The following is a 20,151-nucleotide window of genomic DNA, read 5'->3' as shown; positions in this document are numbered from 1 at the left end:
GATGATTCAAAGTTGTATTTTTTTTCTATTATTTTTTAACTTGAACCTGCGATTTTTTGCTCTTTATACTGCAATACAAGTGTATTGCAGCATATAGTGAAGTTGATGGTCTCCTGAAAGATCTTGTAATCGCTCTGCAGTTTATTTGTCTCACACAGGAGTAACCCACCTGTTCTGGGCTACTCCAGTGTGAGATGTAATGACAGCTTTCTCTGTTTTTACTGAAGAGCAATTACAAGTTGCTGTGAACACAACAGAGATAAGTGTGATTACTGACACATCTCTGGACAAGCAGTGTGAGGGAAAGGCAGGCCCCGTCACACATAACGAGATATCTAGCGAGATCGTTATTACGTCACGGTTTCGTGATCTCTGGGGAGCTGTCAAACATGCAGAACTTCCCAACGATTTCGGCCGCCCCAGCGATCTAACTAACGATCTCAGCGGTCGTTGGGACGCTTTCACATCTTGATAGGGACTGTACTATGTCACAAAGGCGTGCATAAAATTACGCAAAATCAGGACTCAGTCGAATGAACGGATATCAACAGCCCGGAGAATTCTGCTAGGATCTGCAATCCAGCACGAGTTCAGAAACAAAGGATGGAATCGCTATTCTGTTGCCTTCTTTATGCACGGCGGAAAATGAGAATGCTGTAGCGACCACCAATCGGGGACGAGGGGCGCGAAAAAGTCCAATTTATGCACGCCTACGTGTCTCAGTTCTGAATCGCTAACGAGGTCGTTGATAAGGTGTCAAATACAGCGATGCACACTGCCCAGCGGGAGCGCAAAGACCCAGGAATGGTCCAGGAAGCTTTGTAACAATCAGCGATCTCACAACAGGGGCCTGATCGTTGCTACCTGTCAGACATTATGAGATCGCTAGCAAGATCGCTATTGCGTCACGAACACCGTGATGTATCAACGATCTCGCTAGCGATCTCGTTATGTGTGACGGGGCCTTTAGACTATGAGAACAGGGCTTTCTGTCATACATCTCACACACTGAGAATCCTCATCTAACTTATTGTGGGGGCCTGTTCTCCTTTCTCCTGAGTGTTGCAGCCTACTTCTAACTGGTCGATGTCATACAGGACGAAAAAGTATCTGATAACACCCACTTAGACTTAACGAAAATTAACTCATTAGGTGCCAAATACTTTGATTTTTAATATCTCTACAAGTGTCAAAATGAAAAAAAAAAAAGAAAAAAGTTTTACTCCACTCTGCAGCCACAATTATGTTGTGTGTCCAGTTCAACATCCAACATTTGGTGAAAGGTCCTCTTTCAAAGGAATCTGTCATCAGGTTTTTTGCTACCCCATCTGAGAGCAGCATAAAGTTAGAAGCCATGATACCAGCGATGTGTCACTTACTGGGCTCTGTATAAGCAAGAAGATAGATAGCATTCACGGCTTTAAAAATACGAGTCTTTATTTCATCACTTTAAAACTAAGGAGCGGGGGAGTAGGTGTAGCACACCGTGGACGATGGCTGGCGGTACAAAACAGCCGTCGTCCATGATGTGTTCCACCTACTCCCCTGCTCCTTGGTTTTAAAGTGATGCAAGAGGGATTTTTGGTACTCACCGCAAAATCTCTTTCTTGGAGCCTTCATTGGGGGACACAGGACCATGGGGGGAGTATGCTGCTGTCGCTAGGAGGTTGACACTAGGCAAAAAAATAAATAGTTCCTCCTCCGCAGTATGCACCCACCTACAGGCACCAAGCTCACCAGTTAGTGGCTAAAGCAATAGAAGAAACATAAAATATCCAAGTATGAAATGCCCAAAGGGGCACAACCGTGAAAACTAAATGAGATGCCCAAAAATCAGGGAGGGTGCTGTGTCCCCCAGTGAAGGCTCCAAGAAAGAGATTTTACGGTGAGTACCCAAAATCCCTCTTCCTTTATCGCTTCATTGCGGGACACAGGACCATGGGACGTCCTAAAGCAGTCCCTTAGGTGGGAGAACACAAGAAAGTCACAGATTAGGTCAGACTGTGGGCAACCGCCGCCTGCAGGACCTTCCGTCCAAGACTGGCATCAGCCGAAGAACAAGTGTGGACCTTGTAAAACCTTGAAAAGGTGTGGAGTGAAGACCACGTTGCAGCTTTACATATTTGAGAAGCCGAAGCCTGATGGCGAACCGCCCAAGAGGTCCCCACCGCCCGGGGTGGAGTGAGCCCTTATTCCCGGAGGGGGAGGTTTGTCTGAGACACAATATGCCTCCAAAATGGTCAAACGTATCCAACGGGCGATGGTTGACTTGGAAGCAGGAAGACCCTTGCAACGCCCCTCAGGGATGACAAACAGGGCATCCGAACACCAAAGGGAAGCCGTTCTAGAAAGGTACACACGTAGAGCTCTGACCAGATCCAGTTTATGCAGGGATTTCTCCCATGGATGCACTGGAGCCTGGCAGAAAGAAGGCAAAACAATGTCCTCATTGATGTGGAAAGAGACTACTTTCGGCAAAAAGGAAGGCACCGGCCTGAGCACTACCTTGTCTTGATGGAAGACCAGAAAGGGCGACCGACATGAGAGGGCTGCGAGCTCTGCAACCCTCCTAATTGAGGTAACAGCCACCAAAAAAGCCACCTTCCAGGAGAGAAGAGAGGCTGAGATGTCCTGAATGGGTTCAAACGGGGGCTGTTGGAGAACGCTTAGGACCATATTAAGATCCCATGGGTCCGTTGGAGGGCGATAGGGCGGCGCCAGGTGAGCCACCCCTTGTAGAAACGTCTTGACCTGAGGACGGCCAGCCAAGTTACGTTGGAATAGAATGGACAAGGCTGAAACTTGGCCTTTAAGAGAGTCCCGCCTCCAGGCCAGACTGAAGAAAGTCCAAAATGACCGGTAACGAAAAAGACATGGGAGCTAGCTGATCTTGCTCGCAGTGAAGAAAAAAGGCTCTCCAGGTTCTGTGGTATATGCGCGAGGTAGCGGGTTTTCTGGCGTTAATTAGGGTCTGAATGACGTTGTCAGCAAAACCCGCCTTCCTCAACACTGCGGCCTCAACGGCCATGCCATTAAATTCAGAGAACAAGAACTCTGATGAAGAATAGGCCCTTGAGAGAGGAGATCCGGATGGTCTGGTAGTCTCCAGGGGGGAGTCGACGAGCAGGTTTACTAGATAGGCGTACCAGACGCGTCTGGGCCAATCCGGGGCTACTAGAATTACCGGTACTCCTTCTGTCTTGATCTTTTTGACGACTCGAGGGATCAAAGGTAGAGGGGGAAAGAGATAGGGCAGCTGGAACTGAGACCATGATATGACTAGCACGTCTTGAGCGATCGCTAGCGGATCGCGGGACCTTGTGGTTTAACCGAGACGCCATGAGGTCGACGTCCGGCGTGCCCCACCTTAAGCAAATCTGACGAAACACCTCGGGATGGAGAGACCATTCTCCTGAGGTAAGGCCCTGCCGACTGAGGAAGTCGGCCACCCAATTGTCGACCCCCGGAATGTGGACTGCTGAGATTGCCGGAACTGTCTTCTGGGTCCAAACTAGCACTCTTGCCACCTCTTTCAAGACGGACTTGCTGCGCATTCCTCCCTGATGGTTTATGTATGCCACAGCCGTGGCATTGTCCGATTGTACGCGGACTGGGAACCCTGCTAGAATCTCCTGCCAGTGACGCAACGCCAGATAAATTGCCCTTATCTCCAAGATGTTGATCGGTAGGGAGACTTCGTGGGGAAGCCACCGGCCCTGCACTGTGTGGTGAAGTAAGTCAGCCCCCCAACCGATGAGGCTGGCATCGGTCGTGACCACCTGCCAGAAAAGCGGTAGGAATGACCTCCCGGGTCTGAAGGAAGAGGGGCGGGTCCACCAGGTAAGTGACCTTCTCACTTGAAGAGGTAACCTGATGCGTCGATCTAGAGATGACGGGTTCTTGTCCCAAGTCGACAGAAGGGCCAGTTGAAGAGGCCGGGTATGGGCAAACGGCACTGCTTCCATGGCTGCCACCATCTTTCCCAGGACACGCATGCATAGGCGGAGGGAGTGTGGACTTGGGTCGGAGAGAAGGTGGATCACCGGACGGAGAGAGTTTATCTTTTCCATTGGAAGAAGGACCCGGGGAAGGGTCGTGTTGAAGTGCATCCCTAGAAAGGTTACACGTTGAGATGGGACCAGTGAGGATTTGTCTGTGTTGATCAGCCAGCCTAACAGAGAGTGTGTTCAAGGTGATCTGGAGGCTGTGGAGACAGTCCCTGAACGTGGGGCCTTTGATTATTAAAGGTCATCGAGGTAGGGGATAATTACAATCCCCCTGGCTCATAGAATGGCCATGACAGTCGCCATTACCTTTGTGAAAACCCTCGGGGCGGAGGCGAGGCCGAAGGGGAGGGAAGTGAGCTGGTAATGTGCGTTCTGGAAGGAAAAGCGAAGGAACTTCTGATGTGATGCGCAGATTGGGATGTGAAGATACGCGTCCTGAATGTCCACTGAACATAGATATTCCTCGGCTTCCATCGAGGCGATTACCGACCTGAGGGACTCCATTCTGAAGTGCCGGGTGTGTACTTTTCGGTTTAGCTGTTTGAGATCCAGAATCGGACGCAGTGAGCCGTCCTTTTTTGGAACAACGAAAAGATTGGAGTAAAAACCAGAAAACCTTTCCTGAAAGGAGACGGGAACTATGACTCCTGAGCGCAGAAGGGAGGCAATGGCCTGAAGGAAACCGGGGAATAGGTCCGCGGGAGGGCTTGTGGGCGTGGCGGAAGCGTCACAATGCTCCTCGGCCCTGATGGGTCGATAGCCGGAGGAGGCGTATACCCGCCGGTAAGAGGAACAGCCCACTAGAGACACCCCCCGAAGGAGAAAACGCGGGCAGTTTTGCTGCGCATAATGAGGAAGAAGGAGGTGGGGGGATGCTGAAGATGCAAGGAGAGGGGGCGTGGCCTGTGAAGCGCTGCTGAAGTAAGCGCCATGTTTGAGGAGGGGGAGAGCAGGGGGCATGGCAGGCAGCGCTGGGGGCCTGGGACCTGCGGTTGTGAGACAGCAGGAGATGTACCTTTCTGTCCTTTTTTAGGGGCCCAATACCTCTTCTTTTTCTCCCCTTCTGAGGATGGTCACAGGAGGTCCTCCGAGGATAGGGGGGGGATCCTAGCTCTTCCTCCTTCACGCACTGACCTGGACAGTGCAGGAGATGGTGTCGACCCCAGATCTGGGGGAAGGTCACCGCAGTGACCACAGTCTCCCTCCCAGGCCGCTCTGAGGAGGGGAATAGACTGGCCACCAGGAATCACCCTGAGACACCGTGAGGTGACAGGGGATAGGTCCTGCCCAGCAGGTCTGAGAGTGGGCGATGTGGGGGTTGTCACACTGCTCTCTTGGTCGCTTGTGAAATGGGTTAACAGGAGACGCAGTGTCACCTGTTAACCCTGAAGGGCTGTATCTGAAAAATAAAGAACAAGGATCAATAAAACACAACAGGGTTGGATCAGTTAGGATCCAGTCTACCTCCTACAGACACTAAGCTTAAACTGGTGAGCTTGGTGCCTGTAGGTGGGTGCATACTGCGGAGGAGGAGCTATTTCTTTTTTTGGTTAGTGTCAACCTCCTAGCGACAACAGCATACACCCATGGTCCTGTGTCCCCCAATGAAGAGATAAATAAATAAATAAAGACTGGTATTTTTACAGCTGGTGAAGGCTATCTTCTTGCTTATACAGATGACTGCTTACTGTTTTCGCTGAGATATGCACCCGGTTTGTATGGGATGAGGTGTCCTGACTGTCTTTTGCAACACTGCTGATTAAGGAGGCTCTGGAATACACAGGTGCCGACTTTTTGTCTTTATCTCCGATGTCACTTACTGGACTGCTTGCTGACATTTTGAAAAAATAAATCACTGTTCTCTGCTGCAGATCTAGCAGTTCTCTGAATCCTGAGCTCTGTATAACCCCACCCACACCACTGATTGGCAGCTTCCTGATGGGCAGAATGCTGCCAATCAGTGGTGGGGTGTGGTTATACAGAGCTCATAAATATGGAGGACTACTTGGCAACAAATTTACTAGTCCTGTAGTGATAATCTCCTGCTGAAAAAACAGTGACTTTATTAAAACTACAACAAGCAGCCCAGTAAGTGACACATAGCCGGAATCAAGGTCTCTGTCTCAACATTATACTGCTCTCAGATTAAGTGGCAAAAACCTGGTGACAGATTCCCCTTAATTCTGCCCCAGAGAATATCTAGAACTGCAAAGTGACTGCAAATGCTATTCATTTAGTGAGAGGGTACATATACCTGCTTTACTGGCAGTGTTTCATCCAGGATAATGTCTTGTTCCTGTCCTTCCTGAAGATCAGTGCCAAGAATAAACGATAAGAAGACCTGCAGATACATACAAATATGTGGATGATTTTTTATATGGTTGTGTGAACTTAGCCCAATGTGGGGAAACTTAGTTTCTTAAAGGTTAAAGGTAGACAAAAGTCCATCTAGTTCAACCTATAAAACTAACCTGTGGAAGGCAAAAATCCCATGAGGCAGATGCTAGTTGCCTCATATTAGGGAAAAACTCCTTCCCAACTCCTCATACACCATACTTATACACCAAAAAGAGGACACCCCACTGTAGGCATCAGTAAGGATTGTAGAAGTCCGATCCCATCAATATGGCTTTTACGGTATGTCAACTGCATACACAATAAAAGTGGTAAAGCGTTTTAAACAATCTTCCAGATGACTACTATCAGAAGATGGTATAGATGGAGTATATAAGTTGGAACACCTTGCTGATTGCAAAAATATTGAGCTTGTCTATGCATATTACAATTCCACCGAACCCAAAAAGCACCCTTTTGTAAAAGAAACCAGTGATCTGCTGCATGCAACAGTCATTAAGACATACATATGCCCAAGTAGTAGAACATAACTTTAATACATGATTTATATTACACACCAAGTAAATATTAGACTAAAAAAAATAAAAAAATAAAAAGTTTATAACACGTACCTCTGAGGCGTTAGGTGCTCTACCTCTAGACAGACCTAACATGCTCCCAGCTTTAATATCCGCCTCCTGGACTGTGATATGCTCAGAAACTGAAAGAAAAGAGACAAGTATTTATTAAAGTGTATAAAATGTATTTATTCCAGAACTTAGATATTGACGAACTATACCTAGGATAGGACTTCAAAAAGAGATCAGAGGGGGTCCCAAACCCCAGACTCCCACTGATGAACTGTTTGCAGATTTAGAGGTCGCCAGATGCACACATTGTATAAAATCATAACCACACAGATCCATAATCCGCATAGTGGTCATTCCGCGGTACTGCAGCTTAGCTCTCATTTATAGCACATGTCGCTCCAACAGGTTTCACCGCATGAGCAGTGTCATCAGGAGATGGGACAATAGCATGATTCATGCTATTGTCCCATCACCTGATGATGCCGCTGATGTGGTGAAACATGTTGAGGAAGACGTGTGCTATAAACTGTATGTCCTATTCTACCATATAGTGCTGACACCCCAGGGTGTCATCATCTGAAAATATAGGTAGCTATCCTAACAACCAATTCACATTAGGGACATCATTTTATTTATACACCGTATGCATTTTAGATGTATTAATAAAAGCTAAGTTTTATGGCTTGTTAGAGAGGGATTTCAATATGGGGTCTTCCCTTTTCGTGCAAAAATGGAAATTTATCCCTCCCAAGTCATTTCTTCACCTCCTTTTTTGTGTTATATAACTTCCATTTACTTTAATCAGTATCTGATCCTGGAAAGCTCATTTAATATAAACGGTAGTAAGAAAATGCTTTACTAGTGACCATATGACAAAACTATTTGATTCAACTGACTTCAAATGTCAGCCCTCTGTCCTAGACTTTCCTCCTTCCATTGTTATTTAATTCTACCACACACTACAGTCATGGCCAGAAGTTTTGAGACTGATACAAATTTTGGTTTCAACAAAGCTTGCTACTTCAGTGTTATTAGATCTTTTAGTTAGATGTTTCTCTGGTTATTGAAGTACAATTATCAGCGTTCTTAATACAAGACTCAAGGTAGCAGACACCTTTTATTGTCTGGATGATCATTCTTCCAGATGTCCCAAACATTCGGAAAGGGGTTTCATCATAGGTAATTACTTTACCCCAGTCCTCTGCAGGCAAATTCCTGTACTTCCTACAGCATGTGAGACTGCCCTTGACAACAGACCAGCCTCAAAAAGTCTTCCACCTTACTCTGTGTGCAGATATATTGATGCCTGCTGCCATTCCGGAGCAAGTTCTGCACTGCTGCTGAATTGATCACCTGGCCGATTCCTCTTTAAGACACGGTTCTGGCAATGGTTGGACTTTCTTGGATGCCTTAAAGTCTTTTGCACAGCAATTGAACCTCTCTCCTTGAAGTTCTTGATGGTCCGATAAATGGTTGATTTAGAGGCAATCTTACAACAGCAATGTCCTTGCCAGTAAAGCTAATTTGATGCACAAGAATGCTGGCTGCACATGTTTCCTTGGCAGTAACCATAGTTAACAGAAAATGATGATTTGACACACCAGCTCTTTTTTTAAAGAAACAAGTCTGCTCTTGTAGTTTAATCAGTATTGGAGGATGAGCTAGGGTAGGACACAAAAGCGCACAAAATGGGGTAATAAGAGAAAACAGGTGCAAGATGTCGTTGGGCTCATCTGAAATTGTTGTGCAAAGGTACAACTCTTGTAAAACCATAGATATAAGCTGCTGCTCAACTGCTAAGAGAATAAATCCTCCAAGAGAATTATCAGATATGGATATATCACGGTATAAAGGTTACACTGCTGGAAAGAAGAATCCTCAACCGACGCCGAAAAGGTTTTTTATTTCAACTCATTTCAACGCCCTTTTTAAAGAAAAAAAATAACAAAACAAAAAAACGATATTCCGCGCCAAAATGTGCTTGAAATAAGAAACCTCATCGGCATTGGTTGACGATTCTTCTTTCCAGCATATCTACAAATACAATCTGTATGGCATAGTGATATCAGCCTTGTCCTCGCTAATAATTTCACCTGAGCTAACAAGAAGGTCACTTATATGATGTAAGCAGATTATTTTGCTGCAAGGCTGAAAATCAGTGGAAAAGGGGTTGATTAAGTTAATTTTCATGGCAAGGAATTAGTTTGCAATTTATATGATCACTCTTCATAATCTACAGTTAATCCAAATTTCCACTATAAAAACTGAAGCGGCAAACTTTGTGAAAACCAAAACTTGTGTAAGTCTTAAAACTATTAATCACGACTGTATTTTGTTTTCTTTATTTCTGTCTGCATTCACCATCTCTATCCACATTTGCAAAGAATCAGATAATTTGCACCATCAGCATTCTGCATAGATAGTCATATCTCTCACCTGGTGGGAGAAGCTTTCCGCTTTTATGCACAGGTCTGAGGCAAGTGTCACCTAATATATAAAGAAAAAAAAATCCAAATAGTAGAAATCTTTTCTTTCTACAACAAAAGCCAAATTCATTAGGGTGAGGGCAAAGCTATAAGATAAAAGAAATGTTAATGCAGAACCGAAAGACTTACCACAATCTTCTGGCAGTTCCAACAGTTCCGCTGCTTTTCGGCGGATACTTAACATAGTCTGAAAACAAAAAAATAAAAGCTGCAAAATACTTTTACTATTATTTTTCTACTTTCTTGAACTTTATCTGGTAAGCTCCGATGGTAAGGGACTCCACAGCTGATCATACCTTAGATAGTTATAGACTGAACACTTGATTTGCTGACAGCTATTTCTCTAGGACTGACCATTTACATGTACGGTCAGCCCTGGCAGCAGCTTATTTTCCAAGGAGTAAATGATTGAGGATGCAAAATCATTTATATAGTCTAATGTGTAAGGCATCCATGCTCCAATGTGACAGTAGGTGAATCTAATTTAAAGGTCTTTGCCAAAACATACAACTACATGTACTAAGCAACATGTAACAGGACTAAATAAGTATTTAATAGAGATGAGCAAAAAAGATTCAAACCACACTGGTCCATGATCCGATTGGGTCATCTGTAGCAGCCGCACATCCAGAGGGCCAAAAATGCAGTATATGTGCCTCAGGATGACATGTAAAGAACTGCTGGCACAGAAGTGATTGCTGCCCTGGGCCAGCCTGTGATGGACCAAACCGGAAGACGGCAGTTTAAATCTTTTTGCTCATTTCTAGTATTTAATTATAACAAAAATATTCACTGCAAGGTGAGATTATGTCTGCATTTTATTACATTGGTACAGATTTCCCATGGAAATTACATTTATACTAAGTGATCAGTTGTCAGTTAACTGAGAAATCAGATCTGCTCTACTCACAGAGTCCGAGTCTACAGCAACTTGAACGATTCTCTTCTCAGACTTGGAGCCGTACCAGTCCTGGACTTTCATGTAGTATAAGCTGAGGTCAACAGTCATCTCTTTCCCCGCAGCAACAACCATTTCCCTAGAATGAACAGATATCCACATGTGTCTTAGCATTCATATTTTCTATACTGTGGCAACCACAGCAAGCAGTGAAGAATACGTCCCTATATATAATATAACTGAAATGTGTATGTAACATTATATATGGTGAGCTCTTACCCCTCTTCTTGTGAATCTAGCAGAAGTAGGGAGCTTCCATCTCTAAGGCCCAACATTTTCAGGGTTTTGCTCATATCTTCTATGGCAAAAACACTCCAGCCCTCGCTGGTTTCTGTAGACGGGGAGCATAATAAGGACTCTTTTGAGGGGCTACCAGCTAATGTCAGCTGCAGATCTTTCAACTGAAAGTTGGACGGGAAAACTCTCTGACTTTCGGAGTATTTCTGCGAGCAACCATTGTTTTCAGTTTTACATGGACGCATAATTGTTAGGAGAAGAGGAGCAAATTCCGGTCCACTCTGCACACACAGACCTCCAACCTGCATTATAAATAAAAGGAGATTTAAGTACATTTGCTTCACGAGGAAACATAGCAACCAAGGAAATATGACCTACCACTATAAAGCGGATGTTTAGATAAGTCACCTGAATAGTAGAGGAGCTGTAGAGCCTAATAGCTGCCAATTTACAGTGTACAGAGCTGTGTTTTTCTGGCTCTATAGACCTTTACATATGGTGGCTGCAGCTCATCAGTGGGGGTGTCGGGCTCTGGACCCCCATTAATCTGATATCGATCACCTATCCTAGGGATGGGTCATCGATATAAACTTAGTGGACAATTCCCTTAGGTACAATTTGACTACTATTACCGTATATAAAAAGGGTATTGTCAAGTTTGGAAGTTATCTCCTACCCATGGGATAGATATTAAGCTCACGATCACTGGGGTCTGACTGCTGGAACCTCCACCAGTCCTGAGAATCGGGGCTATGAAGAGCTCCGTGTGAATGGAGAGGTGGTCGATCATGCACACTGCCGCTCTATTCATTCTTATGGGAGTGCCAAAGGACAGCTGAGTGCAGTGCTTGGGCATCTCCAGCACTCCCATTAAAAATGAATGGAGTGGAGTGGAGTGTCAATGATCATGATGGACAACTGCTCCATGCACACAAAGCTCTTCAGAGCCATGGTTTTTGAGATCAGTGAGGGCCCGAGTGGTCAGACCCCCAGCAATTGGGAAGTTATCCACCATCCCATGGATAGGAGATAACTTCCAAAATTGAAAATATCCCTTAATTCCTGTTTGATTGTGGGGAACAGACTTCAGGAAGAGTGGTGAAATTAATTTTCAAGTTTCACCTTACCTTCTTTCCATCCCAAACAAATATATCACACCCATCATGTACGCCAACACTCGCAAGATTCTGCTCAGAGTCTAAAAAAAAATAATAATTATATAACAAAAGGAATAAGGTTTACTTATAACAACAAATGCAAAGTCATAACATGTGAATGGAGGGTGGACAAAGGAATCAGAAGAAAAATCCAGAGAACTGGGAAAATAAACTTACTGTGTTCAAAATTAATGGGTGCAATAAAGCTACTGAGTGACAGGGCAGCCATCATCTCAAATAACATTTGACATGGTCAAGAATTCTCAATTGCAAATTATATTTATTATCTGCTTTTCACATTGTATTTCATTTTAATTACCTACCACATAGGTCCTGGAAGACATGTAACCCTGCAGGCAGAAGTTTCGCAATGCTGAGAACATGACCTTCTACCGATGGATCCAAAAGCTTTAACAAATGTGAAGACAGGTGTTAAAAAAAAACAAACACAAAAAAAAACATTGGATAGAGAAAGTAACACACTTAAAAGGGGTATTCCCATCTCCAAGATCCTATCCCAAAATGTAGTAGGTGTAGTAATAATAACATTAGCAAATACCTCCAATTAGAAATGTATTCTAGTTCTTCGGATAAGCTATGTCACTTACCCCATGTGCAGGGCATTGCAGTAGCTTAGGTATCTATGGTTATAACTACTAACAATTAAACTCTCACTATATGAGTGGTCGTAACCATGGATACCTAAGCTACTGCAATGCCCTGCACATGGGGTAAGAGCATGGGACTATTATGATGAGACAAATTCATTGAGGCACACGCTATGTAATGAATTCAGCGCATCTTCTCTGTGACTGGAGTAAGAAACGCCAATGCTTTTGTTAAATTTGATGTGCGGGTGTAGCCACGCCCGATCCTGTTCTGGCTCCTTCCCAGCAGGGCCGCTTTTGTGTGAAAGCAGAAAAAGTAACAAAATGTTTCCACAACAATAATCTTGCGACTTTTCAAAGCATTTTAAGGCAGTTTGCTGGTGTAAAAGTTTTAATGAATCGGCCCCTATGCGCTAGTGCATATGGGAGATTTTGTACATGGACCACATGAAAAAAAAATTACAGTATGCGTTAGTCTACTCCGATTTAAAGGAAAAAAAAAATCCACAAAGGAAAAAAAGATGGAAGGAAGAAGAAAGAATTTCAAAATGTTGAACACCCACAAGTCAACATACACTTATAAGTAATGATAATATCACCTGGAAAATAGTTTGCCTCAATTCTCCTACATTTCCTCGGCGGTCCACGCTGATTTCAAGCGTACTGTCTCCCATGGAAGTCACTGGATGTAGAGCACCATTATCCAAGCGGTAGCAAGATGACAAGTGGAGGCGCAGGATCACGGAATAGGCTTTCCTGTCAGACTCCAATCTAAATGGACACAAAATATTATCAAATACACTTCTAGGAGATCACTGCAGATGGGGAACTCCTGAACCCGGGGGAAACGTGCTAAAATATCAACATTGGTGTAGTATCCTTAATTAAAGTAGATCAGTAAGTTTAATCAAGTTTTTTCTTGAAATACGTTAAAACACCTTTATCTAGCTAGAAAACCCTTTAATTTATTCATCTAGAAATATGTCTGCACATAAGTACAGATGAAGAGAGATCGTCTGTAACAGATAATTAATACAATACAAGTGAAGTGAAATGGAGAACTGGAAACGTGAACTTGCCTTTTCTGCTGAAGCTCCTCATTAGCTTGATCCATCTGGTGCAGAAGATGGTCAGGCACTCCATACCGAGCATTGCCTTTAGCTAGAAAGAAATGCCTTTTCTATTACATATATATTTCCAGTATGACACTATGTGAGAGGGCAGGTAACATTTTATACAGGGCATCACCTTTCTGTGGCCTCTTCAGTTGGCTCCTGCGGTAGAAGAGCATATACGCACTCTCTTTTCCCTGGAACTGTTTTTCAATGTCCTTTTCCGGGATGCCCTGTACTGACGAGTCATTGAAGTCGAACCAGTGACTGGAACTTCTTTGTGGAGGGGCCATTTTTGCTACATTACTTGGCTTACAACATTGTGGATCAGCGCCGTTTACCGAATGTGCCAAGCCAACAAGAGAACCATCTGAGCTCAAGTGAAAAACTGAGGCATGGTTCTGCAGGAACTAGGAATAAAAGGGCAAACAAAACACTGAAAGAGCTGTAAAATTACAACATTTAATGCTGATAAATGGAACAGGCCTAACTGAGCTTTTGCTTTAAAGTGACTCCAAATTTTTGCAGTCTTCGGTCTTCAGTAGCAAATCTAGGATGATCTCAAAAGTATTGGATGCTAGTGATCCACCTCCCTGGCAGTGGCTATGTGTTTGTCAGGCATAGTCCCCCTACCTGGTGCCCTGGATGTGCCTGTACCCGTCTCCATCACGGAGACTGGCATTGCGGACAATGGAAGCAGTGGTAAATCTGAACCATTCCTCCACACAAGAGAAAAGTTCAGACTCACCACGGCATTCACCATGGCACTGATGCAGACCATAATGCTGTTCTTCATGAAGGAGGCAGCGGGGAGCAAACAGAGAGGCACCAAGTAGAGTGAGTATACATGACACATATATACTTTTCATTGCAGGGGTGCAGGCTCACTTTACAATACCTTCTAGCTTTTCACTGAATTATTCTAAAGAAAATATTTAAAATGGGGCAATGTAAAAAGCATTATAAATAAGGCTTAGTATAAGTCGCTCAAAATATTAATGCTAGGTTCACAAGAACATGATATACGGTCCTTGCTTGGATCTCAATACCAGGTTCCACCGTCGGGTCTCCTAACCTGAACTAAAGTAACTGCCTCAGGTGAGACCAGCGGTCGGGCCGGGTATTGCTATCAAAGCACAGCATATCTGTCAAGGACATGATAACCCGGCCCAACATGTTAAATTAATTTCTATTTGAGCAATTAGAATAAACTGGAAAAAAAACACCCTAAGCAATCAGTGTTCCACATATACTCTATTTATATTGTGTTTTGGCGATACAGAAGTCTCCATACATAGGTATGCTAAAGAGCCGCTTTATTCCCAAAACATACTCTTCTCAGTTGCCATTTCTTTGAAAACATTTTGGAGGCATCAATCCCACACAGAAAACCTGTATAAAGTCTAGTGTTTACCTGCACTGTCATGTTAGAATATACTGGTACTTATTTACTGTGGTTTTGAGGGTTTTAAGGTTTTGGAAAAGCCGTATCCGACTGCAGTTTGCTTTAAAAAAGCAAACTGCGTGTCATGGTACTGAAGCAGGATTTCTCGGGGCAAGAGGCTTCTTCCTCATCACACATGCTAGGGGGCGCCCTAGTCTGTACCTGTCCCCTGGATTACCTCAGAAGGTGGAGACGCTGGGGTCACGTGCCTAGCTATGCTCCTGACTTACCTTTATCTGTTCTCTGCCCCCACTCAGAAGGTGTGAGGCTGAAGTGTATAGGATTACACTAAACAGACAGACAAGGGAAGACAGACAGGGATAAGTGAAAACTGCAATCATACAAAATACACTCACCAAACAACCAAGTAGAACACAGGGGAGGGTAAGGTAGGTGAAACCAAATAGGAGATGAGGAGGATGAACACGCAAACAAACAACGCAGAAATCTCCAGAACGACTCTCCAACCGCCAACTCCAAACACCTTTTCCAACTCTAAACCAGGCAGAATAAACTATCACTGGCAATTCCCAAATGCCAGTGGCAAACATATATACCAGAGGTGAATGTCCAACACAGAACAGCTGAGGCAATCCAAGATGATGAGCTTCAGATCAACTGAACTGATTAACCCTAGCAATACCAGAGCAAAGAAAAACCTGCACTGTTTAGTATGATGGTGAAGCAGTTCTAACCAGTGCAGGAGATCGGGTAACCAGGCGCCGCGATCTTCTAGCTACTTTCTGTCGCGGTATCCCAGTGACACTGCGCTTTAATTAACCTCCTCTGGTCCAATGTGAAGTCTGCTGCTGCTCCCGATGTCAAAGCTACACACAAGAACAGACATCACGTTTTTTTTTATTAAACAGTATTGGAGGAGAGGGGTTTTCTGAAACCGGAAAATCCTTTTGAGTACTCCTACAAGTCTAAATCTATGGCTGAAGGACCTTGGATGCTACTGAATCCAAAAAACTAAAAGGCTCACTATTCCTTATGTACTGAGATATTTGAAGCACTTTGATAGCCAAGCGGGGAAGAAATAATGGGTAAAGGGTTTATATAACTATCATTACATGTAGCTTTACAGATACAAGCTGGTGTATCTATCCCACCAATAGTCTGGGTCCCTATACCATGACTGTTCAATGCTTGTACCTTACGGAGGACTCCATGCTGCTTCCTATAGGCCTTATTCCAGGAAGATCCGGTGTGCTCCAGCAGCTTTTGACTCAGTTGATCCATAGGGACCATTTTATCAACCCCAGCCTAAGAAAAAGAAAGACCATATATTCTGCTCTGATTTTGTGGAAAGGTTTGTAAGAGGACACACAACATTTCCATCAACATAAAAAAAAAACTAAAAGCACTGATACATGCAAACTGCTGATTGGGGTTAGAACTTTCAGATTGAAGTAAAAACTAATGAGAAATAAATATAAAGGGTCAAAACAATAGCAAATCAGAAGGGTGAGAAATATGCACTTAATGAGAGATGACTTACTGTGCTTATTATTAGTTATTTTTAGAGCATCATTGATTCCATATTGCTGTATATGAGATGGCGTTACATACAAAATACAAACATAGATTACAGAGAACAAACTAACAGCGTTGCAGACTTACATTCTACAGGGTAATGGGGAAGGAGACTGTAGGATAGGGGTTTGAAGCAGCTTTGGTGGTGGTGAGGTGACAGCGGGGTCAGTGCAGGAAGTAAGCTTTCTTGAAGAGATGGGTTCTCACGTTCTGCCTGAAAATTCCGAATGTGGTAGATAATCGGAAATTTCAGAGGATTGGAGATTCTCGGGAGAAGCCTTGGAGGCGATTGGGTGAGAAGCATATAAAAGTGTGGATGAGAGAAGGAGGTCCTTAGAGGATCGGAGGTTACGTGTTGGAAGATATCAGGAGATTAGTTGGGAGATACAAGGAGGAGACAGATTATGTATGGCTTTGTAGGTCAATGTTAGATGGATACGTTGGGGAATAGGGAGCCAATGAAAGGATCTGTAGGGGGGAGAAACAGAAGAGTAGCGAGGAGAAAGGTGGATTAATCGAGCAGCACAGTTAAGGACTGACTGGAGAGGTGGGAGAGTGTTAGCTGGGAGGCCACAGAAGAGGATTGCAGTAGTCAAGAAGGGAAATGAGGGAATGCGCTAACATTTTAGTAGATTGAGGGCAGGGCTGAGGAAAGAACGGATTCTGGAAATATTTTTGAGTTGGAGGCGGCGAAAGCTTGGATGTGTGGTTTAAAGGGCAGAGTAGAGGGTAACTGCGAGGCAGCGGACTTCTGGTACTGCGGAAAGGGTGGTGTCATTACCCCTTTCACCTCGAAGCCTGTTTTCACCTTCCTGACCTGGCCAATTTTTTCAATTCTGACCATTGTCACTTTATGAAGCAATAACTCTGGAACGCCTCAATGGATCTCACTGATTCTGACATTTTTTGTGACATATTGTACTTCATGATAATGGTAACATTTCTTTGGTATGTCTTGCCTTTGTTTGTGGAAAAATCAGAAATTTGGTAAATTTTGCAATTTTCAAAATTTTAATTTTTATGCCCTTAAATCAGAGATAGGTCACACAAAATAGTTAATAAATAACATTTTCCACATGTCTACTTTACATCAGCACAATTTTAGAAACATAATTTTTTTTTTTTGTTAGGAAGTAAGAAGGGTTAAAAGTTGACCAGCGATTTCGTATTTTTACAACAAAATGTAAAACAATTTTTTTTTTTTTTTTTTTTTAGGGGCCACATCACATTTGAAGTGACTTTGAGGAGTCTATATGTGAGAAAATACCCAAAAGTGACACCACTCAGTAAATTGTTAGTCATTTTGATCAGGGCAGTTTCGGTGGAATCTAAGGGACGGAAGCCGGATTGTATCTTGTGAAAGAGTTAGATGAGAGAAAAGTTCAGCATAGACATGCAGTTCGAGGAGCTTGGAGGCGAACGAAAGCAGCGATATGGGGCGATAGCTGGATGCAGAGGTCGGGTACATGGATAGTGTCAGCAGGATAGTCATGTGATCATGGCATGCTTGAAAGGGAAAGTACCAGAAGTTAGCTATAGGCTGAAGAGGTGGGTTAGGGCCAGGAGAAGCGCGGTGGTGAGCTTGGGGAGGAGGTGGGATGGGGTAGTGTGCACAAGTGGCGAGGTGCGCTTTTGAGAGGAGATGAGTAAGCTCTCCTTCAGTGATGGTGGAAAGGAAGGTATGGGGATGGGGGGGGGCTAGTGGCCTGATATACATGGGGGTTGGGGTGAATGTAAAGATTTACCTTGTTTGGGTGATTTTTGAAATGTGCGGTAAAGTCGTCTGCAGAGGTGAGGGGGGTCAAAAGGGGCAGTGAAGGGTAGAGGAGAGAGTTAAAGGTGTTGAATAACTCTTTGGTGTTTTGGGATAAAGAAGATTCAAGGGTGGTGAAGTAATCTTGTTTAGCAGCGGTGAGGGCCAACGTGAATTTGAAAGTTGCTAGTTTGAATGTGGTGAATTCTTCCTGTGAGTGCATATTCTTCCAGTGCCACTCCACAACCCTGGACGCTTGCCGAAGCATTTTTGTGAGGTTACTGTGCCAGGGTTGTCTATATTGATGCGTCACACCCTGCCACGAACGAGAGGGACGACCTAGTAAATAACTGATGGTGATTATTCACCAAAGCAGGTAAAACTTACAATGTTCTATCTTCCAATATACTGGAAGAAAAAAAAAAAAAAAAAAAAAAGGGGGTATGGAGTGAAATAATAGGGGGGGGGGGTGCACCTAGACTGATGGCATTGGAGGATCGCTGTGGATGTGTATAGTCAAAGACAGCTTGGCCTTTGTAAGCTTAGTGACATTTTTAAAAGGCAATGTTTGCGTATTTCACCAATTAAATTCAGTTTGTATAATATAATAAGATTTTTGTTCTAACTATTATTTTATATTTTTTATATCTTGCTGGAACCAGTCATAATGTATCACATACTGTATTTTGTGCATAGACTGTACAGCATGGTGGGTGTCCTGTATAGCAACTGTTATAATCGGTACCAAAATTAGAACAGACTATTAGGGTATGTGCACACCATCCGTACAGGCAGCATTTTGAAAGCAGCATACTTTAAGCTGCGTCCAAAGTGCTGCACGCAGGTGAATCCGCATGTGTTCACTCAACCATGCGGATTCACTGCATTCAATACATTGCAGTGATCTAATTTCTCTTGCGGAGACTAGCGACTCCGCAAGAGAAATTGACATGCTGCAGTCTGGAAAGACGCGAAGCATGTCCGTGTCCGCGGGTGATCTGCAGCTGCACGGAGACTCATAGGGGACATGGGATTTCTACAAATCCCATTCACTATGCTGTAATAGCTGGCCATTGCGTGTTTCACACCGCATAACACGCAGCGTCAAACCCGAAGCGGCTACTGATCGTCTGCACATACCCTTGCAGTCTCTACAAAGTGATGGATTACAGCTTTATGTTTTAGAGTCTTTTGCCATCTACCTTAGAGGATTCCATTTAAAGCCCAGAAAAACAGATTTTAGCTGGAAGCCCGACAAAGACATTGGTTATAATGAGGCATACGATGTTCAAAATCTGCAACCGCCTTTGACCTTTTTTTCTGGGGGTGTCCGTCTTTAATGATGGGTACGACAGGGTAGTCTACTGTGCTGGAGCTAATAACAGCTAATCAGCAGGGATGCCGGGTCTCATATCCAACTGGTACATTAGCAGTATCATAGCCTAAATTTTAGATGCCTGGACAACCCCTATAACAAGGCCTCCAGTATTAGATCTGTAACTGATTAAATGACAATGTGATGTATCTGCTCTTTCTGTACTAATTTATACAACAAAGATGTCATGCAAAAAATAAAAACTCCGGGCAAAACTAATATCTTATGCCTAGTACAGGATTTTAGGGTGATGTATGTAGCTGAGATTCTTGCATTCTTTTAAAGAGGCTGTCCACTACTGGACAATCTCTTCCTAGAAATAAAATTAAAAAGAAAAACAAGAACAAAAAAAAATAAATAAAAAAAAAAAAAAAAAAAAAAAAAAAAAACACAACTCACCATCCAGACCAGAGCAGTTCCAGTGATGTTGGCACAGTGTCTGCCTACATTCACTAACTGCTGCAGCTTTTTAGTATTCCATCAGAGCCGAAAACCCTTACAAACGAAAAGCTTAAAAATTACCTAGCAATATAATTCTTCAGGTCAGTACGATT

At 43.7% G+C, this 20,151-nt stretch overlaps 1 protein-coding gene across 1 annotated transcript in view; it reads right to left on the bottom strand.

Annotated features, from left to right (window-relative positions):
- The window catches only part of USP40 (ubiquitin specific peptidase 40), a 77,175-nt gene that overhangs the window by 39,317 nt on the left and 17,707 nt on the right, over positions 1-20,151 (bottom strand). The window contains exons 10-21 of the mRNA XM_073646729.1: positions 16,089-16,199; positions 13,626-13,899; positions 13,457-13,538; positions 12,977-13,148; positions 12,093-12,177; positions 11,740-11,810; positions 10,595-10,914; positions 10,328-10,454; positions 9,547-9,604; positions 9,368-9,418; positions 6,974-7,062; positions 6,262-6,348 (exon numbers count right to left, since the gene is read on the bottom strand). Coding sequence (XP_073502830.1) covers positions 6,262-6,348; positions 6,974-7,062; positions 9,368-9,418; positions 9,547-9,604; positions 10,328-10,454; positions 10,595-10,914; positions 11,740-11,810; positions 12,093-12,177; positions 12,977-13,148; positions 13,457-13,538; positions 13,626-13,899; positions 16,089-16,199 — 1,527 coding nt within the window. The remainder of the gene's footprint in view (positions 1-6,261; positions 6,349-6,973; positions 7,063-9,367; positions 9,419-9,546; positions 9,605-10,327; positions 10,455-10,594; positions 10,915-11,739; positions 11,811-12,092; positions 12,178-12,976; positions 13,149-13,456; positions 13,539-13,625; positions 13,900-16,088; positions 16,200-20,151) is intronic.

This window comes from Phyllobates terribilis, unplaced genomic scaffold (assembly GCF_046119375.1).
Source record: "Phyllobates terribilis strain yellow unplaced genomic scaffold, ASM4611937v1 Scaffold_9__5_contigs__length_417890890, whole genome shotgun sequence".
Classification (NCBI taxonomy): domain Eukaryota; kingdom Metazoa; phylum Chordata; class Amphibia; order Anura; family Dendrobatidae; genus Phyllobates; species Phyllobates terribilis.
This window is presented reverse-complemented; position numbering and strand designations above follow the sequence as displayed.